The 24,180-nt window shown below is 40.0% G+C and overlaps 3 protein-coding genes across 3 annotated transcripts in view; 2 read left to right on the forward strand and 1 right to left on the reverse strand.

Moving 5' to 3' along the window:
- blzf1 (basic leucine zipper nuclear factor 1) overlaps window positions 1-24,180 on the forward strand; it is a 160,835-nt gene that overhangs the window by 23,648 nt on the left and 113,007 nt on the right. The gene's annotated exons all lie outside the window — the stretch shown is intronic.
- Window positions 41-4,043, reverse strand: LOC139200831 (prostaglandin D2 receptor 2). The gene is made up of 3 exons (XM_070829981.1): window positions 4,015-4,043; window positions 2,996-3,168; window positions 41-2,531 (listed from the first exon to the last, which is right to left on the reverse strand). The coding sequence occupies exons 2-3, from the start codon at window positions 3,140-3,142 to the stop codon at window positions 1,584-1,586; spliced, it is 1,095 nt and encodes a 364-aa protein (XP_070686082.1). The 5' UTR covers window positions 3,143-3,168; window positions 4,015-4,043; the 3' UTR covers window positions 41-1,583.
- LOC139203645 (ephrin-B2-like) lies at window positions 16,025-23,051 on the forward strand. The gene is made up of 5 exons (XM_070833472.1): window positions 16,025-16,137; window positions 16,875-17,158; window positions 18,408-18,500; window positions 20,853-20,969; window positions 22,672-23,051. Exons 1-5 carry the CDS (start codon window positions 16,031-16,033, stop codon window positions 23,049-23,051), a joined length of 981 nt encoding a protein of 326 aa, XP_070689573.1. The 5' UTR covers window positions 16,025-16,030.

Consider the following 24,180-nt stretch of genomic DNA (forward strand, 5'->3'; position numbering starts at 1 on the left):
AAGAGGATTCAGAGAGACTGGCTTGTTTATTTGTGTTTTATTGTAGAAAGAAAATAAATGCAAAGTGCTATCATTAACTACAGTTGTATACCTTTTTGCCAACTGTCAGAATAGGTGTGGTTTTTAAAAACAAATGATAGCAAAGCTTTCTTCTTCTTCTTTGGTACATTCACAATGAGATAATGATCTTGCAACATATTGACATCCTGCTCCTGTTGTGCTTCAGTCCTCTCACAGCCGTAGACACGTACAGTCATTGGTATGTTGGCATAGTTTATGGCACCAAATATGACGAAATAGACTAGAAGATGTTTAAATCTGAACACCTTGAGCTTGAGCTCAACAGAGTGATGGATGTGTTCACTGTTGATACTGACAAGGTAAATTCAGCATCATGTTGCTTGGACCATCGTGCATCTTGATGGTTTGTTATCTTGGAGGAATCCATACAACAAATGGTACCCTGGGGCCAGGAGGTATTGATGCTTTGTTGACTTTGGCTTGTGTTTACTATGAAGGTGTTTCCCTTCTGCTGAGAAATGGACGAAATGACTCATGATCAACACGAGTTCATTTTTCTGCTCTGTTATGACCTCGCCTTCAACGTGCCACAACAGGGGCTGATGACACTTAATGCACGTCCATTTCTATCTTATATAGCTGACAGCGGAGAAATCCCACCTGGTTCTGAGATGTGTATGTTCTCCGGCTCCACTCTAAATTTTCACACGACGAATCATGCCAGTTGAGCTATGTGCTGGATGTTTCTGGCACCATCGACCCAAGCCTTTAAATCCAACTTTTTCACACCACTGGAAGGAATTCCCAATCAAAAAGTTGTTGTAATCAAACCATTGTTAAACTCTTATCTCTTTAAGTTACAGTCAGATCAGTCAACAGGATTACATCTCTACAGACAGGAAATGTAATGTTAACGATACTTATCTTTTTCTCCATCTGCTGTGGTTTTTCAGAAACACTTATAAAACTGGCCTGATTTAAAGTAACTCAACCCCTTTAAACCTGTCGTTGTCTTATTGACACGGCTTATTTGGGGGGGTGGGGGTTGTAGCAATTTACTCAAATGGAAACATGAACCAAAGTAATATTTAAAGGCAGAGTCTGCAACTTTAGAGAAACTAGCAAGAGTAGCAACCTTTCTGTTTCCAACTGAAAATATCCACAGTGAATAGGCTGCTGCTGCCACATCCCTCGTTCGCTCTGCATATAATTGTTGATCCTCTCTCAGCTTTTCAGTCTGATTAACAACTCTGTTAAAGGCCACAATCATGTAAACAGCTTTAGCCAGCAGCCTTGGCCTTGTGGAAGACTGCTGTAGTTTGCACTGGTTGCAATTGCAGCGTGCGGGCTTGTGCGCAGGCAGGTCGGCTCATGAGTTTATAACGGTCCTGTGACAGCCACAGACACCAGATTAATGTCTTTACTTTGTCAAACCATTTTATTTATTGATGGCTATGTTGTTACGAGAATTTCTACCAACATAACAAAAAGTGCTTCTAAATTAAGTTCCAGACCCTGCACTTAACACATTTTACATTTTTATCCACAAAACTGCTTTATACCTACATCTGTGAATTCTTAAGTGAGTTCTTAAGCGACTTCCTTCGTATGGACTCCGAGGAGTCATCATTGAAAAGTCGATCGATAGTTGATACAAGCGAAGCTCTGATGGCGCGGCCTAAGCCTCGAGCAGCAAACACATACAGCACAGGGTTAAGAGCACTCTTGATGTACACCAGGAATAGAGAGATGTATGTGCCAAGACGTGCGTTTTTATAGAGTCCAGGGCGTCTCTCATCCAAGGCCTGCAGGAACCGAAAAACAAAATAGGGCACCCAGCAGGTGAGGAAGAGGAGCATGGTGAAAAAGAGTAGGTGGTACATCCTGGTCATCCTTCTGGCATTTGAAGGGGTGGAGGAGGTGGGCGTTGGGGGCACTGTTTGCTGAATGGTGAGCAAAACAGCTAGGTTACTTCCCAAAAACACCAGTAAGGGCAAGATGAAACCTGCTACCGTTTCTGTGACAAACAGCCCCAAGTTGAACTTCCCACTTTCCAGGCACTGGTATGTCCCGTTAATTTCAATCAGGATGGCACTGTGGAGGTACGGCGCAGACAGGATTGTGGCTATCAGCCACAAGATGCCACAGGCCAGAGGGACGGCCCAGGTGGGGCGTTGCAGTCGAGCCCACACAGGCCTCAGCAGACACAGGCACCGCTCCAGGGCCACGGCGCAGAGGAGGAAAGCGGAGGCGTACAAGCCAAGGCCTCGCAGGAACATGATCAAGCGGCAGAAGACGTGGCCAAACGGCCAGCTGAAGTTGTAAGCGATGTAGCCCAACATGAGGGGGGTTCTGAGGAGCAGCACCAGGTCAGCCAGGGCCAGGTTCAGGACATAAACACGGAAACTACTGGCAGCACGCGTGTTCCCACTACTGCCTCTGCGCCCCAAGTGACGATTACTCCGCAGTCCAAGTGCCCAAACCACCAGGCCATTCAGAGGAACTCCCACCTTCAGAAACCAAGAGGATGACAGACCTCTAGATCAATACTGTAGTGTCACATGTGGAGAAATGCTCTTTATTGCATAAAGTTAAATTACAAGATCAATAACAATCCTATTCCTGTCCAATAAATGTTTTACATTTTTTGTTTTTGTGGGGATTAAACAAACGAGATATAATATCTTCACTAATGAGTTTCAAGACGTTGCTGTAGTCTCTGTTCAGAACCAGGCTAGCTATTTCCACCTGCTTCCAGTATTTATGCTAAGCTAAGCTAACCAGCTTCTGGTTCCAGCCACATATTTAATGTACCACTGGTGAACCTCAAGATGAGGTCATTCAGTAGCTCCTAAACCCCACAACCATCAAATGATCCCCGCTATCCCTGATGGCTACTATAAACCATCATGCAGCCCCACTGTCAGTAGTGCACAATGTTTATAGCACAGGCTGTCTGTGGACGATTTCTCACCAGGAAGATGAGCAGAGTAGCTGTGATTTGGATTCCTTTGACCAACTCTGTTTGCCAAGAGCTGCTGGAGCTGCTGGAGCTGTTGGTGTTGGTTGGAAGTCTGCTCATTGCATGGACAGGAAACTGTGTACTGTTCATATCAGCCATTTAGGTAATGTCAAGCTGGAGATAAGCTGAAACACAAAAGATACTGACTTGATTTTGGGGCTGTTTGTCTACTATGAAATTTCACTGGAAATATGAAATGTCACACAAGCATTGCGTTATCACCATTGACAAAGATGGAAAATGCGCAACGTGCAGGATTGCATATGAAAATGGATTTCACATGTTAGTTGCCTAAAACACAGACAGGTTGGTGTCCTCATCACACACATGACACCATAGACTTCCTTCCTTCCTATGTTCTTGGTTTAGTTTCTTTGCTGAGAACTCTTCTGTGTCATAATTAACATGAAAAGATTCAGTATGCACTTGGTTTTATTCAACGCTGTGTCGCTCTGCGATCTGTATTCAACTTGTTTTTTTTATCACTTTAGAGGACATTGCATTGACCTGCATTCGTTTGCTGGAGACTTATCTGTTACCCTTAAGAAATCTAATAGATAATGGCCCAGCATAAAGGACCAGCATTTTTTTTGTCTTTAAATGTCAAAATGTGATTAATACAAGAGTACAAGTGAGATTCAAGAGAGAAGAATCTGCTTTTTTTTTTCCTGCAGCCACAGGCCGCAGGGTCCTGCCTGACCATTCATCTTGACCGGGTCTGTTCGTGTGCAGCTGGAATTAGATCAGCTTGCGCGTGCTAATGAACACTCCTCTCCACGCAGTGGCAGCGCTATCCTGTGCCAAAGTTACTGACGGCAGTTGTGGTTCCCTGACAGAAAGCTCACAAAGTTCAGATTTCTTGAATCTACAGTAACCAAGAGGTTTAGGATTTACAATCTGTGCCTTAAAGTAGGTGCCAAAAGGCTGCTTTTGCATAATTTGGATGTTAAATCAAAGAGTGTGCTTCTTACCTTCTTTATTTGCCTTGTGAGTGGGAGAAATGGAGCAGGAGATAAAGAAAAAAGGAGTGCCTACTGCTTGTTATAAGAACAATCTTCCTCTCTCTCTCTCTCTCTCTCTCTCTCTCTCTCTCTCCCTGCGTGTCTCTTTCCTGTATGATTGCAACACACACTCTATGAATTATCTTCTATGAACATCAGACACATTACTTTCGATCGTCTTCAAACAAAATACCAATTGCTCTTAATCCAAACTGCCTTCAACAACTGCTCTGTATGAGTAAACAGTAAGTTACATTTAAATGATAAATAAAAAGCTAGAAGGCAATTAAAAGATTTAGATTTCAGTAATGTTATGCAAGGCACCTGATTAGTGTACTCGCTGCAACGGTGCACATTCATATTCTCCAATTTACTTATTTATTCTTCTGCTTGTTATTTGGGGCAAAACTACGGTTTTTATATGATAAATCTCATATTGGTTGACCATGTTGACCAGCATCCTTAGACTCCTACTTTTTTTTTTTTTTTTTTTTTTAGATATATAGACTTTCTCCATTGTTTTCTGCTTATGTTTTGATCCATTAACAGCCTGAGGGTGGCAAGCTGACAGTCACAGATGGCGCCAATCAGAGTGAGAAACTGTGGTTTTAACACAGGAAAAACAATCAGAAAGACACCCCATTGTTTCCCCCTTAACAAATAGATTCATCTGTAGTTTTAGCATGGTGTATGTAATACCGCTGGCACCACATACCAAATTTATTTATTTTGGCTAATTTAATCATTTTCCACATGAAGACGTCATCCCGCTCACACAGCTGTATGATGTTTAATAGGTGTTGTGCACAGGAGAAGAAGAGATCAGTTTGTGTGTTGGGGCAATGGTTACTCAGAATATTAGTTGCTCTGAGCACCAAAGCACGTCCTGATTTTTAAAGTTAGGTTGATTCAACACAACTTTCGGCTGCCACGGGACATCCAGTCACCCAGCTAACACAGATGTGTGTTGTCAGGTTTGCGGAGGGTGCCGCTCAGCTATTAGAGGAACCGCCTCCCAAAATGTAGAAGTCTGTGGGTCTGATCCCACTGTGGCCAACATACATGTGAGCTGCTAAAGATCCTGCAAACACTGCACTTTACCATGATACTGGCTTTTCGATTGAAGCAGATTTTGACACTGCATTTGACATTTTCAGCAAAAATTAGCACAAAAAATTAGGCCTTATGTAGTTGTAATTTAATACTGCAGCTGAAATTCTATTTTTTTTGTTAGTCAGTGCACTCAAGAAAAGACCAGAACTAACACTATTCCTCTTTACTGTCAGTCCCATTCATGTAAACTGGTCATAGATATATACTTTCATTTGTAAAAAGGATCATTTCCTAAAACAGCTGGCTTTTCATGTTGTGGTCTGAAGTCATGCCATATATGAGGTTTTTTAAAACGATAATGACATGTTGATGCAATAACTAATTTCTTCCAGTAGATGGCGGCGCTGCTCATTGGGTAAACTAAGGAAACCTCATTAATCATTTCTGTCTTGGTGTGGCTTTTAGGATTTACATGTTTTTTTAAAGGCTGGACTGAGACATGACTGTGTATACAGGGGCAGCTTTGAGGGATTTATGTGTTGAATGAATTAGACAACTGCCTCGGTCATTTCAGGGGATTTTATTGTCTCACACGTATCCTGAAAAAGGCACATTTACGCAGATTTTCCTGATGAAGATCTTGCCAATCAATCAGTAAATTGAAACTATAAGTACACAAACTTAATCTAGTTAATTAGAATATAGGAGTCTTAAACATTTGTTTATTTTTTTTTAGCACTGTAATCAGCTTGTTCAACTGCAATTCCAATGCTTGTTTGTAACCATTTTGCAGTGGATCCACCAAGTGGCTAAATACTTAACTCTGAATGGAAGTGTGACACTATTTTCACAGAGGCAGATAATGGCTAATATGTAAAATATCAATTTATAGTGACATTTTTTAATGTGGAGCGTCACCATGCTCGTGAATGGGAGGAGTCAGACCATCTGGATTTGGGGTATATAGGCCTGCACATATTCATGTCGCTGCAGTCGTTCCAATTTTAATGTGTAATTTATTTTTGTTTTGATCAAACTTTAATCAGTCTTACATTGGCTGAATGGTTACAGAACACCAAGTCATCATCAACATCTATTTCAATTACACATCCATAAAGGAACCATACTCATAAATGGACATTCGACATGTTTGATACATTTACTAAATCAATTGAATTGTCCGAAATATTCTGTGCTCTTAAATAGATTGATTTAGATAGGAGAAAACATAAATACAAATAACAAATAACCGTTTGTTTTTTCGAACTGATGTCTTTCAAGCACACAGAAAAGGGTTAAAAAAGGAACAGTTTGTAGCTGAAATGTTGCCATGACATCTAATTTCCATGACATCAAAGTAACAAAACCTCATCTCTCTATCAAAGCCTATTAGACTCATACATGTTACATGAATGTGCAAATATGTTGTGTTGGTATGTTGTGATGATTGAAATATTAAATTTACTTTGGTGGAAGTGTTTATCTATTTATCTGTTTATTTCATATCAGTACAAGTTACGCTTTTATTCTCATCATATCAAAGTCAGTATGATAAGAAAATGGCTGTAACTCAACAATCAGGTACTTGGCAGATGTGGACTCACAGCAAGTTGAATATCGAAGATCTGCACACATATGCAGTCTAAAAAGTCATTCACAGCACAGCTTCAGTGTTTTCCCTCACTTTTCAAAAATCCTGACCATCAATGAATGCATGATTATTCCTGCGATCTAAAACTAAAAAAGTATGTCCATAACAAATTTTAAGCCTTTAGACCAATCGGACCAAATGTGGCATTTTTCCATATGACACTAAATATGGTCATTGGTCAAAATCTACAACAATACAGTTAACATTTTGAATCTTTTGATATCTCATTTAAAGACTTCAAAGTTATTTCCAGACGTAATGACACTCATCATGATGGACGACCCACCTGCATTGAGCGAAGTGATCATTTAGAGCTTATAACCCCTGCGAGTTTCTAATTGTATCGCTCTAATGCAGCAAAATCTAATTTTACTAAATGAATATGACTTTCTTACAAACATACATAACCGACTGTTGCAAGCGACATTTTATATTGGAGATATTTCCCATAATGCATTTTAAATGTATTCTCTTAAATATTTATCTATGGCAATCTGGAAATGAACTCCTCTGGAAACTGAACCTTTCAGTTCTTATTGTTTTACATAAGTGTGACATCACACGGTGGGGAGGTTAAAAAAAACTCCTTTTTAGTTTCTGTTTGGAGCCAGTGGAGCCAGTTTACACCACTAACCTATTTAGTTTGAGAAATTAGATATTATATGGTTGTTACTGACAGATCCTCTAAAAAAAAAAAAAAAAACAGCCAACTTTGAACACTAACTGAGACAAAACTGACATGTTTTTGTGCAAGTAGTCTTAGAATTTAAGTTTAAGATCTAACTTTGCTTTTCAGTGAATCAGCCAGTGAGGACAAACAGTTCCAATAACCAAAAAAATTGAGAGTCGTGCGTATATTTAAAGTAGTTTTTGGAATTGAATCATAACCAACGTCGGTCTTTCCACCTGAAAGCTCACCCACACCTCCTTTATACTGCTAATTTTAGATGCAGGGGTTTTAATCGGGGGAAACCGAGCTCTCGTATGTCACTGTGAGAGAGCAGGAATGAAACACCACTCTGTTGCTCTTCGTCGCTCGTACTGTTTAGTCGTATAATGTTGTTTTGGAGTGAGACAATAGCTTCTTTTGGCCTCAAACAGATGTTGTTAGTGAAATGAAAATAATTGCAGTACATGTCTACTGGAGAATAAACCTCTGGCTGTGCTGCCACATGTCACAATTTGAGTGCAGACAGACCATAGATGACGGCATCGAGAGCTAAAAATGTTATCAGATCATATCAGCTGTATGCATGTGCGTTGGGCCTCTCATACAGATCCCACATATGACAGGAAAACACAGTGAAGTCAGGCCCTCGCGTTGCCCACGTGGAAACACTGTAACAGAGCTGTAGAAACAGAGAGAAAAAGAAAGTATGTTATTCTTTTCTCTTCTTTTGACTAGTTATAAACACAACTCATACAGTCCTTTTCTCTAATGAATAAACTTTCATATGTCATTTCTTGTTTCCTCGGCGGCAGCTCATCAAAGAATCGAAAGTAGGTGAGGTGCCGAGTGAAGGTGATGGAGACGACAAAGGTCTTCTTGACAAACTGTTGTGTTTTGTCTCTTCAGTTTGACTCCGAAAGAAGATTAGGATCTGCTTCCCCCTTAATGCAGAAATATGATGTCATCTGAGGTGACAGACACGTACACGCTCTCTGTCTCTTTCTCCCAACATATATTCTCACATGATATGAAGTTTTCTGATCGCCAGGACAATACACAAACTTTTTTGAAATGAAAAGGGAAACTTGCAGAGCGATTTCCTCCCTACGTTTGTAATCTGTTAGAGGCGGAGACGGAAAGCCAGACAGAAGAAGAGAGGATTGAGTTTGAAGTGTCCTCAGCTGGCACATTATACATTGTGAATTTCCAGTACATGAAAGAGGGGGGGTCCCTGCCGCATCTCTGCTTCATTCCCCGCCTTCTCATGTACTTTCAAGCTCTTCCCTTCAACTACTACATGGTAGATCTGTCTTTTTCAATGTGTTTCCTCTTTATCACGCTCACAGGAATGTAATGCTTGACACAAGTCTACTGAATGGGTGTAAGAAAAAGGTTTGCATGCAGGCAAAGTGTGCAGCCAGTGAGTCAGAAAATGCTACTCTCAGTGCTGGAGACAGGGGTGAGGAGGGGGGGGGGTGGTGGTGGTGGTGGTGGTGGGGGGGGGGGGGGTGACGAGAATTAATGGGGAGGCACCTTGTCTTCTCAGAAACATCAGAAACAGAGCAGTATGACTTGTTACCACAAGCAAACACTGCATGCAGTGAGATTCTGGGCCAGTTAACGGGCAGCATCTGAGACATGCAACGGGGATAGTGTGCAGGATCACAGTCATTTAGTGGAAAAGGATCTCTCTCAAAATCCCCGCAGGTGATCCTCATATAACTGTCAAACAGAAATCCAGTTCATCTCAAGACCCCGCACAGTCATAATGATAAGAGACTGTACAGGTGTCTTGATAAGAAACAATCAAAGGTGTAAGAAAACTTGTAAAATTGATATGAGACAGTGAATCCTGTGACTTCTATGAAACGATCACTGATAAAAAATCAATTAAAATGTTTTCTCCTTTGTTCAAATTTTACTGACCCAAGGGCAAATTGTATGCATCCACTACACAAACAGCTTTTTATTAACTTATTTCGACAGCTACTGGAAAAACTGGCACAAAATAGTGCACAAACATTCGTGGTTCCCAGATGATGAATCCTAATGACTTTGTTGATCTTCTGCGCCACCACGAGGTTGATATTTGTAGTTTTGAGGGAAATTTCCGCTTCGACAACTATTGAATGGCCATTAATAACATAGGTCGTGCACAGTCATGTTCCCCTCAGGATGAACTGTAATCATGTTGGTGACCTCTTAACTTTTCCTCCAGTGTGTCTTAAGTACAGCCCTAAAGAGCCGCGAGTGTGGCTGCAGACTTGTACAGCGTGTCCCAAATCCACACTAATTCTAAGCAGATCTGTGTAGTGTGTTCACTCTAGATAATGAAGTATTTCTGCAGAATAAATACAGTTGATTTTTGAGCGAGCTGTTGATGGACGCTATTCTGCCACAAAGGAAATGGAGGAACTGTTCGCAGCCGGAATTTTTTTTTTTCATTTATTCAAAATGTATTGCAAATTAGATAAATTGATGGTGGTGAGACAGCTCCAGAAAGATCTAGAAAACCTAAATGAATAAATATAAAAAAACATTTTGCTATCTGTTTGTGAAGTTTAACTTGCAGTCGCTGTTTGACGGATGCCTGACTTTGCATGTACGGTGTCATTTCCTACCAGTAAAGTCTGTTGATTATTTTCGGTATGATGATTGTATGTGGAACATGGTGTATAGTGTTAGTATGTAGTTTGGATTTGGGACACAGCTTCAATCTTATTTCTTAAGAGGAAGTGAGGAATGATGAGCTGTGCTGCTGTGTTTAAGTGTTCTTAATTTAGCCATTCATTCTCTTTGCTGAGGCAGAAGAAGAAAACACTCTGGACAGTTTCAAACAGAGCCTGCAGGGTTTAGTTCCACAGGCAGAGCTCAAACTAGGTTCATTTAATGTGTGAATACAATTGTAAGAAATAAGAAAAGTAAGAAAAACCAAAGAAATATACAGTGGGTATGGAAAGTATTCAGACCCCTTCACTTTTTCCACATTTTGTTATGTTACAGCCTTATTCCAAAATGGATTAAATTCTTTTAATCCATTTAGGTGCCTTTTGGCAAACTCCAAGCGGGCTGTCATGTGTCTTTTACTGAGGAGAGGCTTCCGTCTGGCCACTCTACCATAAAGGCCCGATTGGTGGAGTGCTGCAGAGATGGTTTTCCTTCTGGAAGGTTCTCCCATTTCCTCAGAGTAACGCTGGAGCTCTGTCAGAGTGACCATCGGGTTCTTGGTCACCTCCCTGACCAAGGCCCTTCTCCCCCGATTGCTCAGTTTGGACAGGCGGCCAGCTCTAGGAAGAGTCCTGGTGGTTCTGAACTTCTTCCATTTACAAATGATGGAGGCCACTGTGCTCTTCGGGACCTTCAATGCTGCAGAAATTTTTCTGTACCCTTCCCCAGATCTGTGCCTCGATACAATCCTGTCTCGGAGGTCTACAGACAATTCCTTTGACTTCATGGCTTGGTTTCTGCTCTGACATGCACTGTCAGCTGTGGGACCTTATATAGACAGGTGTGTGCCTTTCCAAATCAAGTCCAATCAATTGAATTTACCACAGGTGGACTCCAGTCAAGTTGTAGAAACATCTCAAGGACGATCAGTGGAAACAGGATGCACCTGAGCTCAGTTTTGAGTTTCACAGCAAAGGGTGTGAATACTTATGTACTTGTGATATTTCAGTTTTTTATTTTTAATACATTTGAAAAAATTTCTAAAAAACTTTTTTCACTTTGTCATTATGGGATATTGTGTGTAGATTGATGAGGGAAAAAAAGAATTTAATCCATTTTGGAATAAGGCTGTAACATAACAAAATGTGGAAAAAGTGAAGGGGTCTGAATACTTTCCGTACCCACTATATATATTTCTTTTGAATTAAGCCCAGCTTTATTAAATCTCTCTGACCATCACATTAAGAATCCTTTCATATGAGTTTGAAGAGGAGATTCAGTTTTTTAAAATACAATTTACTTTAAATTCATGATGTCAAACTACTGTCATTTTAATGTCAACCTCTGGTGCTGTCATCACAAACTGTAAATAACCCGATTAAAGCCAAGAAATGAATATATTTTCTCTTCTGTGCTGCCCACAGAAGATCATTTAGATCATTTACATAAAAGATAAATGGCATCTTACTGCAAATTTATTGCGTGATTTTCTTTTTAATAGTCATTCTGCTAGAAGGGGATTTCACATGAGTCACACACAAGTGTATAAAAGAGAGTAAACCCACGTTTTGGTTTACTGTTCAATTGGAGCGAGAGAGAGAGAGAAATTCAGAAGGTGGAGAGGAGGCAGAAGAGAGAGAGAGCGACGCTCTGTAGAGAGGAAGGAAAGGCACCGGTTGCTGAAAGAGGAAGTGGTGTCGCTGTGCTCAGGAGCCAGGTCAGTAACTAACTATTACTAACTAACCATTACAACAAACACACGCGAAAACACACACTCAAGTCCTGACAACATTTCAACTTTGACTTTGATTTTAAATCAGACTCAAGACTGCATCCTGTTGTAGCTCATAACGTGTCAGGAGGAGGATAACAGACACAGAGCTTCACTGATAGCTCCAGCTGCCCCTCACCTGATCTCTCACACTCTTCTAAAAGTCGGCCAACACCACTTGAGTCTGCACTCTTGAACTCTTCAATCCCACAGACCCTTAAGAGGGTCACAGATGTGTTTCAAAGCCACAGAAATGTATGTCAGATTTCTAACACCAGCCTAATTTACAGTTGATACCGTAGAAAAAGAACAGCCATAAGAAAAGGTGTAAATGATCAAACCTGAAATCTATGTTGTTTGAGGGGAAATATAAGGAGGATAGTGAGAGAAATTGGGTTCAAAGTGCTCATTGTGTATAAACAGCAAAGTATTTTTTGGTTTGTGTCAGTAAAATACGGGTTTAGATAGAGATTACATTTTGAAATGTAGGCTAATCAGTGCAGATAGGACATTTTTCAATGTATTTTGTTCATTTAAATGACATTCATTCAATCCATTCTCCACATTCTTTGCTACCTAACTGTTTAATGCAGTTCACCACAAAGTCACAACTATGCCCGGTTATTGGCTCATTCTAGTGAATAGTGAATGAAGCACCTCATTCCAAATGTCTAAATGATGAATGAATAATGATCTGTGCGTCTGTCGCCTCCTGCAGGACATCCTCAGCACTGGGAGCACCAACACTGAAGAGAGACACACGGGTGATGGAACAGCCTTAAAGTCAAGTCCCTGGTTGAGGTTAATGCTAATCGTGATAGGGGTTGTTCATTACGAGACACCTAACATGTTAGCATTAGCTTCACTCTGGGAGATCTCACCAAAAAAAAAAAAATGGGCGCGGCTGCATCCAACACTTCTTTCACCTGAGGAATTTGATGCACGCAAAGTGCAAACAGGCGTGGACTAACATGCGTACTGCGTCCCTGCTGTCAAAGACCGTCCTGCTCTGCGTGAAGATGTCAGAGCATGTTTACAGGTCTTAAAATATTTTTGATTGGGACCTTTTTCAGCACAGCCCATGTTGAAGACAGTGTGATTTGAAATGTAAACCCTCATGGGTACAGCAGTTACTGTGGCTAATTGGACCTGGGGAGATTGACTTCTCCCTGACTCCTTTATGATTCAGTTGAGTACCCGGTAAAGTCTCCTCGACATAAACATGATCGCCCAGGCTTTGGATTAATACATCTTTATGAAAATCATCCATGTTGTTAATGTATCACTTATACCATCAAATAAAGGAACAACCTAGATTCTGTGTACAAGTAGTATTGTTTACAAATGGAGCAAATGCTGTATTTTGACACTGAGAAACTTCTCATATTTCATCTGGAAGATAAACCGTCGACAACCATGTGGGAATAAATGCACTGTCAAAATACTGATAACAGACCTGTTTTCAGCTGTTGGAGATATAAGAGATCAGTCACAGTGATTCAGATTATAGGTCATAATCTGTCATGCTTAATTTTCCTGCAGAAATTAGTTCCACTCTGTAAAAAAAAAAAAAAATCCACTGGCCGGTTCATCATCTGACAAACTACTAACTAACTAAACTAACAAACAGTAGTTGAGAAAAGGTAGATTCATTCTGTTTTGCTGCTACCTGATTTTATGTTCTGTTTATAATGTGCTGTTGGCTTTTGAGTGCCTTTGACGTGACAAATAAATAAAAATCTATGATAAACATCTGAGGCTTGTGAATCTGAAGCTTGTTCTGGCAAAACTAAAAGCGAGACCTGTATAATGTTGTGTTTATATGAGAAAACATCTCTGCATCTGCGTCCTCTGTGTAGTCGATGTCAACAAAACTTGAGGTTTAAATGAATTATGAATTCGTAAGATGTAGTCAGCACTTTGAACACGCACGCAGTCGGTTCCCGCCAGAAACGCAAACATTTTATGTGCGGCTCAGCCGTCATTTGTGGTGCTTTAGTCTTGTGACAGAAGCCCTGTGTAATCTTTTAAACCAATTTGTCATTAGTTGAGATTCCCTGAAAATGAGAAGATTACGGCCTTGGCTCCTCATGTGCAAGATTTTAAAAACATCCATCCCATCCCATCCATCCAAAGAGGATTTCAAATATATTGATCTATACTGACATAAAAACCATACCCATAAAACATCAAGCATGGGATGCACTGTTTTGTCTTTATGGCCTGATCTCACCAGTCTGTATATCCTGGTTAAAGTAGGTTCATTTAAGGTGACCACTGAGTCACCAACTTTCATCTCTCTGTTCGTCATCATATCAGTGTTTTCCCCATCATGGGACACCACAAAGTGCTTGATTAATCAAACCTGTACTCTCTTGCCCTCAACTGTCTCACATAGTTATTTCACTGAGAGGAACCAAAACTTGGGGTTGCTTTGTTTTTTGGAATAGGCCTGATAAAATTTCATTTTAAAAATGGTATTAATAAAGCCAACACTCTTGTCATGAGTGGGCTTTCAGATACACAAAATCTCACACTGCACACAAAATCACTGTTTTTCCCCCAAAACAAATTCCTTTGTATCATAAAGTGTCTGTCAAGTCACTTTAAAGCTGGGCTGTGCTGTTTGCTTTTAGTGTCACTGTGCAAAAATTACATAATAGCCTTTCGGCTTGTTGTAATTCAAGAAGTCTGATGGAAAACTAGACTTCTGCATCTTCTCTTGGTTTTATTTTCTGTTTGAGAAAGTCTAGTCTGTGACGGCAGACTTTGGTCAATCACAGGTTGTCTCAGAGAGTTCCTGTTGGCTGCACATGCCGATGTATGTGCACATCCCTTCAGATGGTGGTGAAAGCCTGATAATCCTGCTGAAAAAGTTTGGCAACAACTGTCTGCGCTGCAAAGCCGCAGAAACAAAGGAAGACAGACTTATCAAAAGGGTCTAAAAGACAGACTGGTTGTGTTGAAAGTTAATAGTTTAGCCTCCTGCTAATGTAACATCAGCCAAAGGCTCGTGGCTGCAGCTTTTTAACGTTCATGTTACCGTCCTATAAGAGCACTGGGATCATAATCTGGATGATTCAAGCTGCTAACTTCATTTTCCTGTAATATCTAAATGTGGTGCAGTGTTTTGTATATTAATGATGATGATTGGCTATGTTGAATGTTGCTAATAGTTTAGCCTTCTGCTAATTCTAGCTCATATTTATGCAGCCTTAGCTAATGCTGGCTAACACTAGAACCTTGAACCACAGCATATTATGTCAAAGGACTTTTCAGGTTCACACGTTTGCAAATACAACAGGACAGTAATTCCCATAGAATTGCTGCTATATACAGTATAACAGCATTGGGATCACAAACATGGTCAACAAGTATTATCCTAAAGTATAATCCTAATAAAGTATTTTCCTGTGCATATGCCTATACTGGCTTGCTGTGAGGGGGTTAAGACAGAGAGGGAAGAGGGGAAAATTACTGGAGGAGAGCTGTGTTTTTTCAAATTCTTTCTTCTTTTTTTTTTTTTTTTTGGCTTGCTTTAATTAACATAACCCAAAATCCTAAATTTGCCACAAACAGCTACCTTCTATGCTTAATTCAAATTTTAGAAATTCAAATTTTCTAAAAGAAACAGGCTCATTACCTTTTAATAAAATAGCTAATATGATAAATGATTAGCTCACAGAAGTAAATATTAAACATTAAAACTGAGTGCATATAAGAAAGGTAGGGGGGAAAACAGTTAAAAAAAAAAAAATTAATGAATTAAAACCAAGCTACCTTTCCCACCAAAGAAATAAAAAGTGTTTCATTAAGCTTAATATTTTCAGTATCTTAACGTAAAGAGCATGAGGAGGGGAAAGACGTGCCCTTACGCATGAGCCCGTCTGTGGGCGGACCGGTCAGTCAGCTGATGACTAAAATGCTCCACACAATCTCTGTCCTCAATACATGGATTTCGTCACACGAATGATTTTCTAGCCAATTACGCACAATGTGGAAATTTTCATTCAACTGCAAGAGGAAGACTCGCAACTTGGTGGGATTTCACTCAGGAATGTGTCCTGTGCGCGCACCTGGAGCCGGCGGAGACATGCAGAGGCGACCGATTTTAGCCTGCTTTCACTCTGTTTTATGATACTGAGCCGCTGTGGACCTGCGATTTATTCCTGTGATGGGGAGAATCACATGGAGCTGCGCTGCCGTGATCCTGCTGGCCATCATTTGCTCATGTCGTGCCGCCACTCTGGAGTCCGTCCACTGGAGCAGCTCCAACGCAAAGTGAGTGGATGATTCAGCCTCACATTTGGAGATGGATTCAACTTTGTGCAGCTGCTGTGATGTGACCTGATTTATTAAGTTCATCAGAAGAGATTTTACTGCAAATCACGACACTACACTTTTGATGCTCTCTGTGAGTGGCTGCAATGTAGAGCTAAACAACTGGTCAGTTCGTCGCAATCTTGATGATCCATTCATCATTTATAAAGCATAAATGCCAAAAACAATTCTCTGTTCCCAGCTTCTCCAGACTGAGGTTTGATGTCACTGTGAACAGGGCTGCAACCAACAATTATTTTTGATATCAAGTAATCTGCAGATTGTTTTTTTTTTAATCTATATAAAGTCAGAAATGTATGAAGATAATCTATCACAAGATGTTCACTCCACAACCCAACCCAACACAGCCCGCAAAGAGAAGCATCAAATCCTCTCAAATGAGATGCTGGAATGAGGGGATTTTGGGGAATTTTTGCTCTAAAAATGATCAATATCGATGATCAGATTAGTTTCAGATTAATTTTCACTTGAGTGAGCAAACGATTAATCATCTAATCAGCTTTAAATTTGAATATCTTTGGGTTTTGGCCCACTCCTCAAACAAAACTAGTGAATTTGAAGATGCCACCTTGGGCGTATTTGTAATCTTCATTCATGTGATGATGGAGGCAGGAGGCTGCTCTGTATTTTACACTTCATCTTTTAATCCTCTCGTCTCCCAACTATCTCACACACAGATTTAGTCCAGATAAAGGTCTGGTCCTGTATCCTCAGATTGGGGACAAGATGGACATTGTGTGTCCCCGGACGGATGCCTCTGTGGGGGGGAAGGAGGAGTTCTACCGAGTGTACCTGGTCTCCAGGAGTCAGATGGAGACCTGCACCATCGACAAGACGGACACGCCCCTGCTGAACTGTGACAAGCCTCACCGCGACGTCAAATTCACATTCAAGTTCCAGGAGTTCAGCCCCAACCTGTGGGGCTTGGAGTTTCTCAAGGGGAGGGACTATTATATCACCTGTGAGTCTCTGTGCGTCACCTCACAGCTCATGTCGTCCCATGCATGTCTCTGCTGCTGTGTGAGCACGTGCAGCACTTTAAAATCAGTCGAACAGAGATGCAAACTGCTGCTTCCTACAGGTGAAGCGGCATTTAAATCAGTGCAAGCAACTGTTTCTTTTTTCTGCCGGGACAAGGGGGAGCCATCACCCTTGGCTCCCTCTCAGTTTGTCAGTTTGTGTGAGAATCAAGAAACGCGGCCTCGTTATTGGGCCGCTGTCGGGTAAACCATCATCTTAGTGGCAAGTGATGCATGAGCTAGAGAGCAAGTCTGACCATGTAGCCTCATCCACCTCGCCGCTCTCTGACAGCACACTTCGCTCTGGCAGGCCAGCGTGATTCCAAGGGCTTACATGCCCCAAATCACACAAGGCTTTTACAGCATCAGGCAGATTTGATGGGAGCTTTCATGGCAACGTGGCTTGTGGCCTGTGAGATGTTGTTATCTGACCTAAATGCTGCTAACAAGTCTATACGTGGGTGTGTGTGTGTGTGTGTGTGGGGGTGACAGGGGTGAACCAGAGTTCTTGGTGTGTGTGTGTGTGTCTCTTTACTTTATATATATATGTGTGTGCGTGTTTTTGAATGTGTTTTAATAATTGCTATGTTTGTTAAAGTGAGCACGATTGTCCACCATCTATTTTCCCAAGAAAATTCATCAGCATCAATTTTTTTGATAATCAATTAATAGTTTATGTTACTTATTGTGGAAAATGCTAAACTTTCTCTGGTTCCAGCTCATTAAATATGAGGATTTGCTGCTTATGTTTGTCTTATGTTGCGATAAACCAAATATTTTGGGATTTTTTTCAATTTATCAGACAAAAAAAAGCAATATGAAGACCTCACTTAAGATCTGGCATGGTGTGATGGCCATTTTCCCCTTTTCTCTGATATTTTATTGACCAAACAATTAATTAATTATCATTTGGTGCAGCCCTGGTTTCATCCTTTTCAGTTTTTATGTGTTTTGTGGTGTTTTTACGTGTGATGATCTAAATACTGCATGTAACATTATAGTTTGTGCTATCTGTGTTTGCCTTTTCTTGCCCGTGTGCTGCATCATTCTGCAACTTTCTCAACCGTCTGCAAAGAAACCACAATGGAACCACACACTGCTTGAATATCTTGTGTTATGATGACTGAATTAAACATACATTTAAATCATTAAACACTATGTTAATGTCTGCCTCCTCTTTCTGTATGTCAGCCACCTCTACAGGCTCTCTGCGCGGTATGGACAATACTAATGGTGGGGTGTGTAGAACCAAATCCATGAAGCTGGTGCTGAGAGTCGGCCAAAGTAAGTACTTTGTGTTCGTGTGTGTGTGTGCCAGCATGCGAATAAAGCCGAAGACGTGAATGAAAGAGAGACACAGCTGTCTGACAAACAATGCTAAAGGGGCAGTAACATTAGTTTCATTCTGGTTATTATACGCATGATGCAATAATATCATCTCCTCTCTGGAATTACTAAGTGGTCCGATGATCTCAATCATCTACTCTTTCTCTTGAAGAGAGATTGCTGTCATGAATTATCTCAAATCCCTAATTCAGACCTCTGGCAGCTTAAGGCCATCAGCATTATCTTGCATGCGATCATTTGGACTGGCAGCAGCAGTCGATAATCTTTTTTTTTTCCTGCATTTACATCAGAATAGCCAATGGTATTTTTTCATTTTATGCTCTTATCGCATACATTAAAATTTAATAAGGCAGACTGTGAACATATTCACTGCCGTTACTTTAAATATTCATACAGAAACATATTGGTTTCTTTAATTTCTTAAACTATCAATGCAATATTATAGAGGTGTTATTTTAGGCAAATGACCTTACATATGAAGAAAGAAGCATTTACAGTGCACTGTTTATACATGCGTTGTGCTATTGGGCTGCACAGAATCGGATAAATGAAACATGTTGTGTTTATGTGCGAAATACAAGCTTTAAAGGCTGAATCTGTTAAAGCCCCAAACTGTAGTTTTCTGACCTCAGAAATGTGAAGTATTATTCATATAAATTATTTAACAGAGTTTGAGTTAGGGATGAGAAATCAGCATTTTGTGTGTTTGTGAACTAATCATAACTGAAAATATGGGGCTGTTTTCCTGCTGTGTTTACAAGCAGCACTGATGTAAACAAACCTTTTAACAGCAACAGGAAACATTAATAACTCCGAGTTAGTTGTAATCTCGTGTTAATCTCCACATGCATTAAAAGTTTTGTCATTTAATTTGTTAGTCACGACCCCTCTGTTTAGATTTAGATTTGCTTGGATTTATTTCGTGCCTTTAAAACCGAAACTCTAATTATGTAATTATTTTGTACATTCATGCTAAATGTAGTGTGAAATTAAATTAACAGCAATGGTGAAAGCTAAATGCACTGAAACAAAACTTAAAAGACAGTGGTTGAAAATAAGCTGGCTGGCTAACGCCAAAACATACAGAAATGTTAATTAATGTGTGTGATAAATTGTTAACCCACATAGAAATCCTGAACAAAATCTTAGGGGGAGGAAATTATGACTTTATTTCATCCCTAGTTCACTCAAAGATCCTAGAATGTGCAACTGATGCAAAGCATTTCTTTTTTGCATTTGGGAAACAGCTTAAAGCTCAAAGTCCTGCATGAAATATCCTACTTAAACCAAAGTATTATCAGCAAAACGTAACGGAGTAAATCAAAGGACTTGCTTGGTCCCTGTGACTGATATATTATCGTATGAGACATTATTAGGTTGTTATTTCCGATGCATCAGTGTGTAAGCAGCTTTTTACAAATGCAAATGAAGCAGAGTAAAAACTACAATATTTCCCTCAGATATGTAGTGAATCAGAACTATCAAGTATAAAAAATTGTAGTCAAGTAAAGTACAAGTTTCTGTACGTTCTTGAAATTGTACTTATGTACAGTGCTAGAATAAAAGTACTTTCCACCACTATTAGAAAACACCAGGACCATAAAAAGAAAATCAGTTAAAGGCCAAACTTCAGAAATGCTGGATCCTACACTTCCCATAATGCATTTCATTAGCATCTTTCCTTAGACTTTCCCTGCCTGGTAAATACTATAAACATATGTGGGTACATGCCCAAACTCCACACTCAGTTTACAATGCAGGGTTTCTGTTTTTCTTTTTTTCCAGCTCATTTTAACCTGAACTTAACCAGGATGTCTTGTAAAAGTGACACTATTTCTGTCCTGGCTAAAATGACAGTGTTTCACATAGTTACATAAGTCCCTAGAAAAGAATTTGAATTGGCTGCACTCAGTTATGAATGTGTAGGTGGAGAAAGTGAAAGCATCAGTGGTAGTTTTTCCAGTCAAGAGAAAACGAGAGTCCCACTTGTGACTCGGAACCTACTTCCCTACTTCTTTTTACCCAAATGACTGTGCAAAATAATCAGTCCAAAAAAAAAAAGAAAAGAAAAGAAAAGGAAAAAACCTACTTTTTTTTTTTTGCTTTGATTCTGAAGGACTGACGGCAAACACTAATGATTCAACACACATCGTTATAGCTGCAATTGGAGCATTTTGACATGACATAACTCTACATATATGGGAATGACAAGAACCACCACCATACAGTGAAAATGAGGAGATGCGAGGTACGCTGCTTTTATGTCATCTGTCCTGCTTTATATTCCAGGCTCTTCAGATCCGCCTTCAACACTCCAGGAGTCCCCCACCAGATTTCCACCCACACGACCAAAGTCCAAGACCAAGGACCCCTCTGAGAAAGAAAAGGACATAACCAGCGAAACTGGTATAAAGACAAAGCACAAATATTGCCTGGACAATATGTACAGGTGTACCGTCAGTGTTTTGACACATATGACTTCATGATCTTCACAATTAAGGGAGCATAACTATCATTTTCCAGGTTTTATTCTGTTAACTCCAAAATACTATGCGTCAAGGATAAGGCTGGTGCTATTTTATATTTTCTTATAGTCAACAAATTCAATGAAAATAGCCAATCCAACAATGTCTTACTTCGACTCCCAATACTTTCTGATTTCCCTACCATGTCTGTGGTACTCATTCCTAAGCCGACCGGATGCCCCTGAAGATGTAAATCTTCACAAACAGGCCATGAATATGTACTCTCAGTTTTTAAATAAAAATACAATTCCAAAATAATGAGGCATTTGTAAAGAGTCTATTTGCTGAGGACTATTTTCAGCCACAAGTTCAAATAAAACTACAGTGCTCATATTCATTGTATTAAAGGAACAGGCCCTCCAGTACAACAATGTGGTTCACTGAAGTGTTTTTAGATGACAATGGAGCTCAATGGCATAATAGGAATAACACATATCAGACAATAACTGCTTGTAGGATCAATTTATTTTTGGTTTTAGTCTTTTCATGGGATTTGTTGACAATAAGTAAAAAATAAAATTGTGCCCTTCAGTTGAGGACACACAGGAGGCCCGGAATAATGCATTAAACAATCTTATAAAGCATGCTTTGGAAAAAGTAATTCAAAATACCCAAATAATGTGAGGTAAAATGGCACAAACATGCAAAAAACACAAGCATAGAGCCTTTACAGACAGATGTACTTTGAATATCAGCTTAAATGTTATTGATTTGCTCCAGATAGGGAGAGATTTTCACCTGCTTCCTACATCTGAGGCATCCTATGAAACTGCATATGGAACATTTTTGAAAAGAATGAAAAATTCATGTAAATCGTACCCATGCTGATACACAAAGGAACAAAAAACATTTGCCGTGTGTCAAATCCATACTACAGAGTCTATGTAGGCTTTGAAAATATAGCGTGTTCACAATGGAAAAGTGACACAATGAAGTATTCTTAAACCAAACAGCATGCAGACTCTTTTCTCCCACAATGCAATTCACAAAGGAAATGGAGGTGTTGCTCACAGCTGGGAAAAAAATTTACTAAATTGTTGCTGTGGTGAAAAAAAGGGGAAAAAAAATCTTGCAAAACAAAAATTAAGTATTCAATCTTGGGAAAACAGATTTTGACGTCTCTTTGTGAAGTTTATTTGGCAGCAGCTTCCCAAAGCTGCAGTCACATCACACATATTGTATCATTTCCTGTTAGTATCAAATGTAGTTTGTGGACTCTATTTTTTTTTTTTAAGAATAGCTGCTAAAACACTTTTATACTTTTATACCGCTGTGTACAGTTAGAATGAAGCAGAGATTTGGGGCACAATGCACATGCTCAAACCTTCTCTGATCATCACTCGTAGGTCCACCTAGTGCCACAGAGAGGCACCAGGCTGCTTACCAATAACACACTACAGATTATGGCATATGCTCCGGTGTCCAGCTTCGACTGAGGGTTTTCATGTTAACACACACTGATCAGGCTTGTACCAGGGCATAAACTGAGTGAAATTGTTTTTAAATCTCTGTATCACATGTCCTGATTTTCTCTTTCATCTCGGTTTCTCTGTCTCTTCTCTGTTTTTTCACGACAGGCCCAGAAACAGGACAACCAAGCCCCGGCGGCAGCGGTGGCCCTGAGCCAGGCCTGCTCATGTGGGTCGTCTCCGGCTGCGCGATCCTCCTTCTGGTCATCATAACTCTGCTGGGCGCACTTTGGAGGTACCGCCGCCGTCACTGTGCCCAAGATAGACAGCAGTCTGCCTCCGTGTCCCTCAACACTCTGGCTGTGCCGAAGCGGGACAGCATCAGCAGCGACAACAACGGCTCAGACCGCAGCGACGTTGTCTTTCCTCTGCGGGCTTCTGACAGCATGATCTGTCGTCACTATGAGCGTGTGAGCAGCGACTACGGGGCCCCTGTGTACATAGTTCAGGAGATAACACCCCAGAGTCCCACCAACATCTACTACAAAGTCTGATGTTCGCTGCTCTGATGCCCGTCTTTCGACACTCAGGCTACAGTCGCTGACGTGACACTAGAGTTTGAGTTTGAAGTGAGTGTGAAGAAAAAGTTACATGGAGGTCTTATCTGAGAGCTGTATTGCACTGACCACAAACTTTAAACTTAGCCATGGGTCGCACTGAACCAAGTGCACAAAATGCTGTTGAACCACTTTGTTTTCTTGATACACTGAAGAGACAATCAGAGAAGAAATTGATGTTTGATGACATATCATTCGGTAGTCGTGTTCAGTTGCAAATGCCTGTGGTGGATTGTAACTAAGCACATTTACTCAAATACTGTACTTAAGTACAATTTGAGGTATCTGTATTTTACTTAAGTATTTCACGACGCTTGATGCTGCCACTTCACCACATTTCAGAGGGAAATATTCTACTTTTTGCAGACAGTTATTATTTACTTTACAAGTCAGGATTATGCAAACTGTTTTGCCTTGTCTACAGCAAGCTAAATATTATTGTGGGCAAAACAAGATGTGAAGATGCCACTTAGATATCTGGGCGGTTGTGATTCATTTCTTGCTATTTTCTTCTGTTTTGCAAACTGTACAAACATGAAACAATAAATGGCCTCATGTGGGAAAGAACCATGAGATTAATCCAAAATGAAAGTAGTCATCAGTCATATACGTTCACTTTTCTCTGCATTAACTCCCTTTACTTTTTACTTTTGATACTGTAAGTACATTTTCCTAACAATACATCATTTTAAGAAACATTTTGAATGCAGTGTTTTTATGTGTAATGGGGTATTTTAAAGTGTGGTGTTGGTACTTTTACTTAAGTAAAGGATCTGCATACTTCTTCCACCACAGGCAAATGTTTTTATGTTTTTATTTTTTAAAGAAAATCACTATTATTTCTCGCTGCCACTGCACATGGCAACTTCATTTGTACAGTAAGTATGCATTTTATTTAATGTATCGATAAACCTGAGAAAAGATTGGTGGTGCGAGCACTGAAATATGATTTTTTCACAACTGAATTGTGTAAACTTTGTTTGAAATGCTGTTCAGTGAAATAAAAACCATGATTTTGTGGCTTTTATTAAGATAGAACTATTTTAGGGGACTCCGCACTTAACTT

Source organism: Pempheris klunzingeri, chromosome 1 (genome assembly GCF_042242105.1).
Source record: "Pempheris klunzingeri isolate RE-2024b chromosome 1, fPemKlu1.hap1, whole genome shotgun sequence".
Classification (NCBI taxonomy): domain Eukaryota; kingdom Metazoa; phylum Chordata; class Actinopteri; order Acropomatiformes; family Pempheridae; genus Pempheris; species Pempheris klunzingeri.

Coding starts and splice junctions, on each gene's coding strand:
- LOC139203645 (XM_070833472.1), top strand. CDS start 16,031: ATGGGGAGAATCACATGGAGCTGCGCTGCCGTGATCCTGCTGGCCATC. Junction 18,501..20,852: donor GGTGCTGAGAGTCGGCCAAA/GTAAGTACTTTG, acceptor TTTATATTCCAG/GCTCTTCAGATCCGCCTTCA. Junction 20,970..22,671: donor GGACATAACCAGCGAAACTG/GTATAAAGACAA, acceptor CGACAGGCCCAG/AAACAGGACAACCAAGCCCC.
- LOC139200831 (XM_070829981.1), bottom strand. CDS start 3,142: ATGGCTGATATGAACAGTACACAGTTTCCTGTCCATGCAATGAGCAGA. Junction 2,532..2,995: donor CTACTCTGCTCATCTTCCTG/GTGAGAAATCGT, acceptor TGGTTTCTGAAG/GTGGGAGTTCCTCTGAATGG.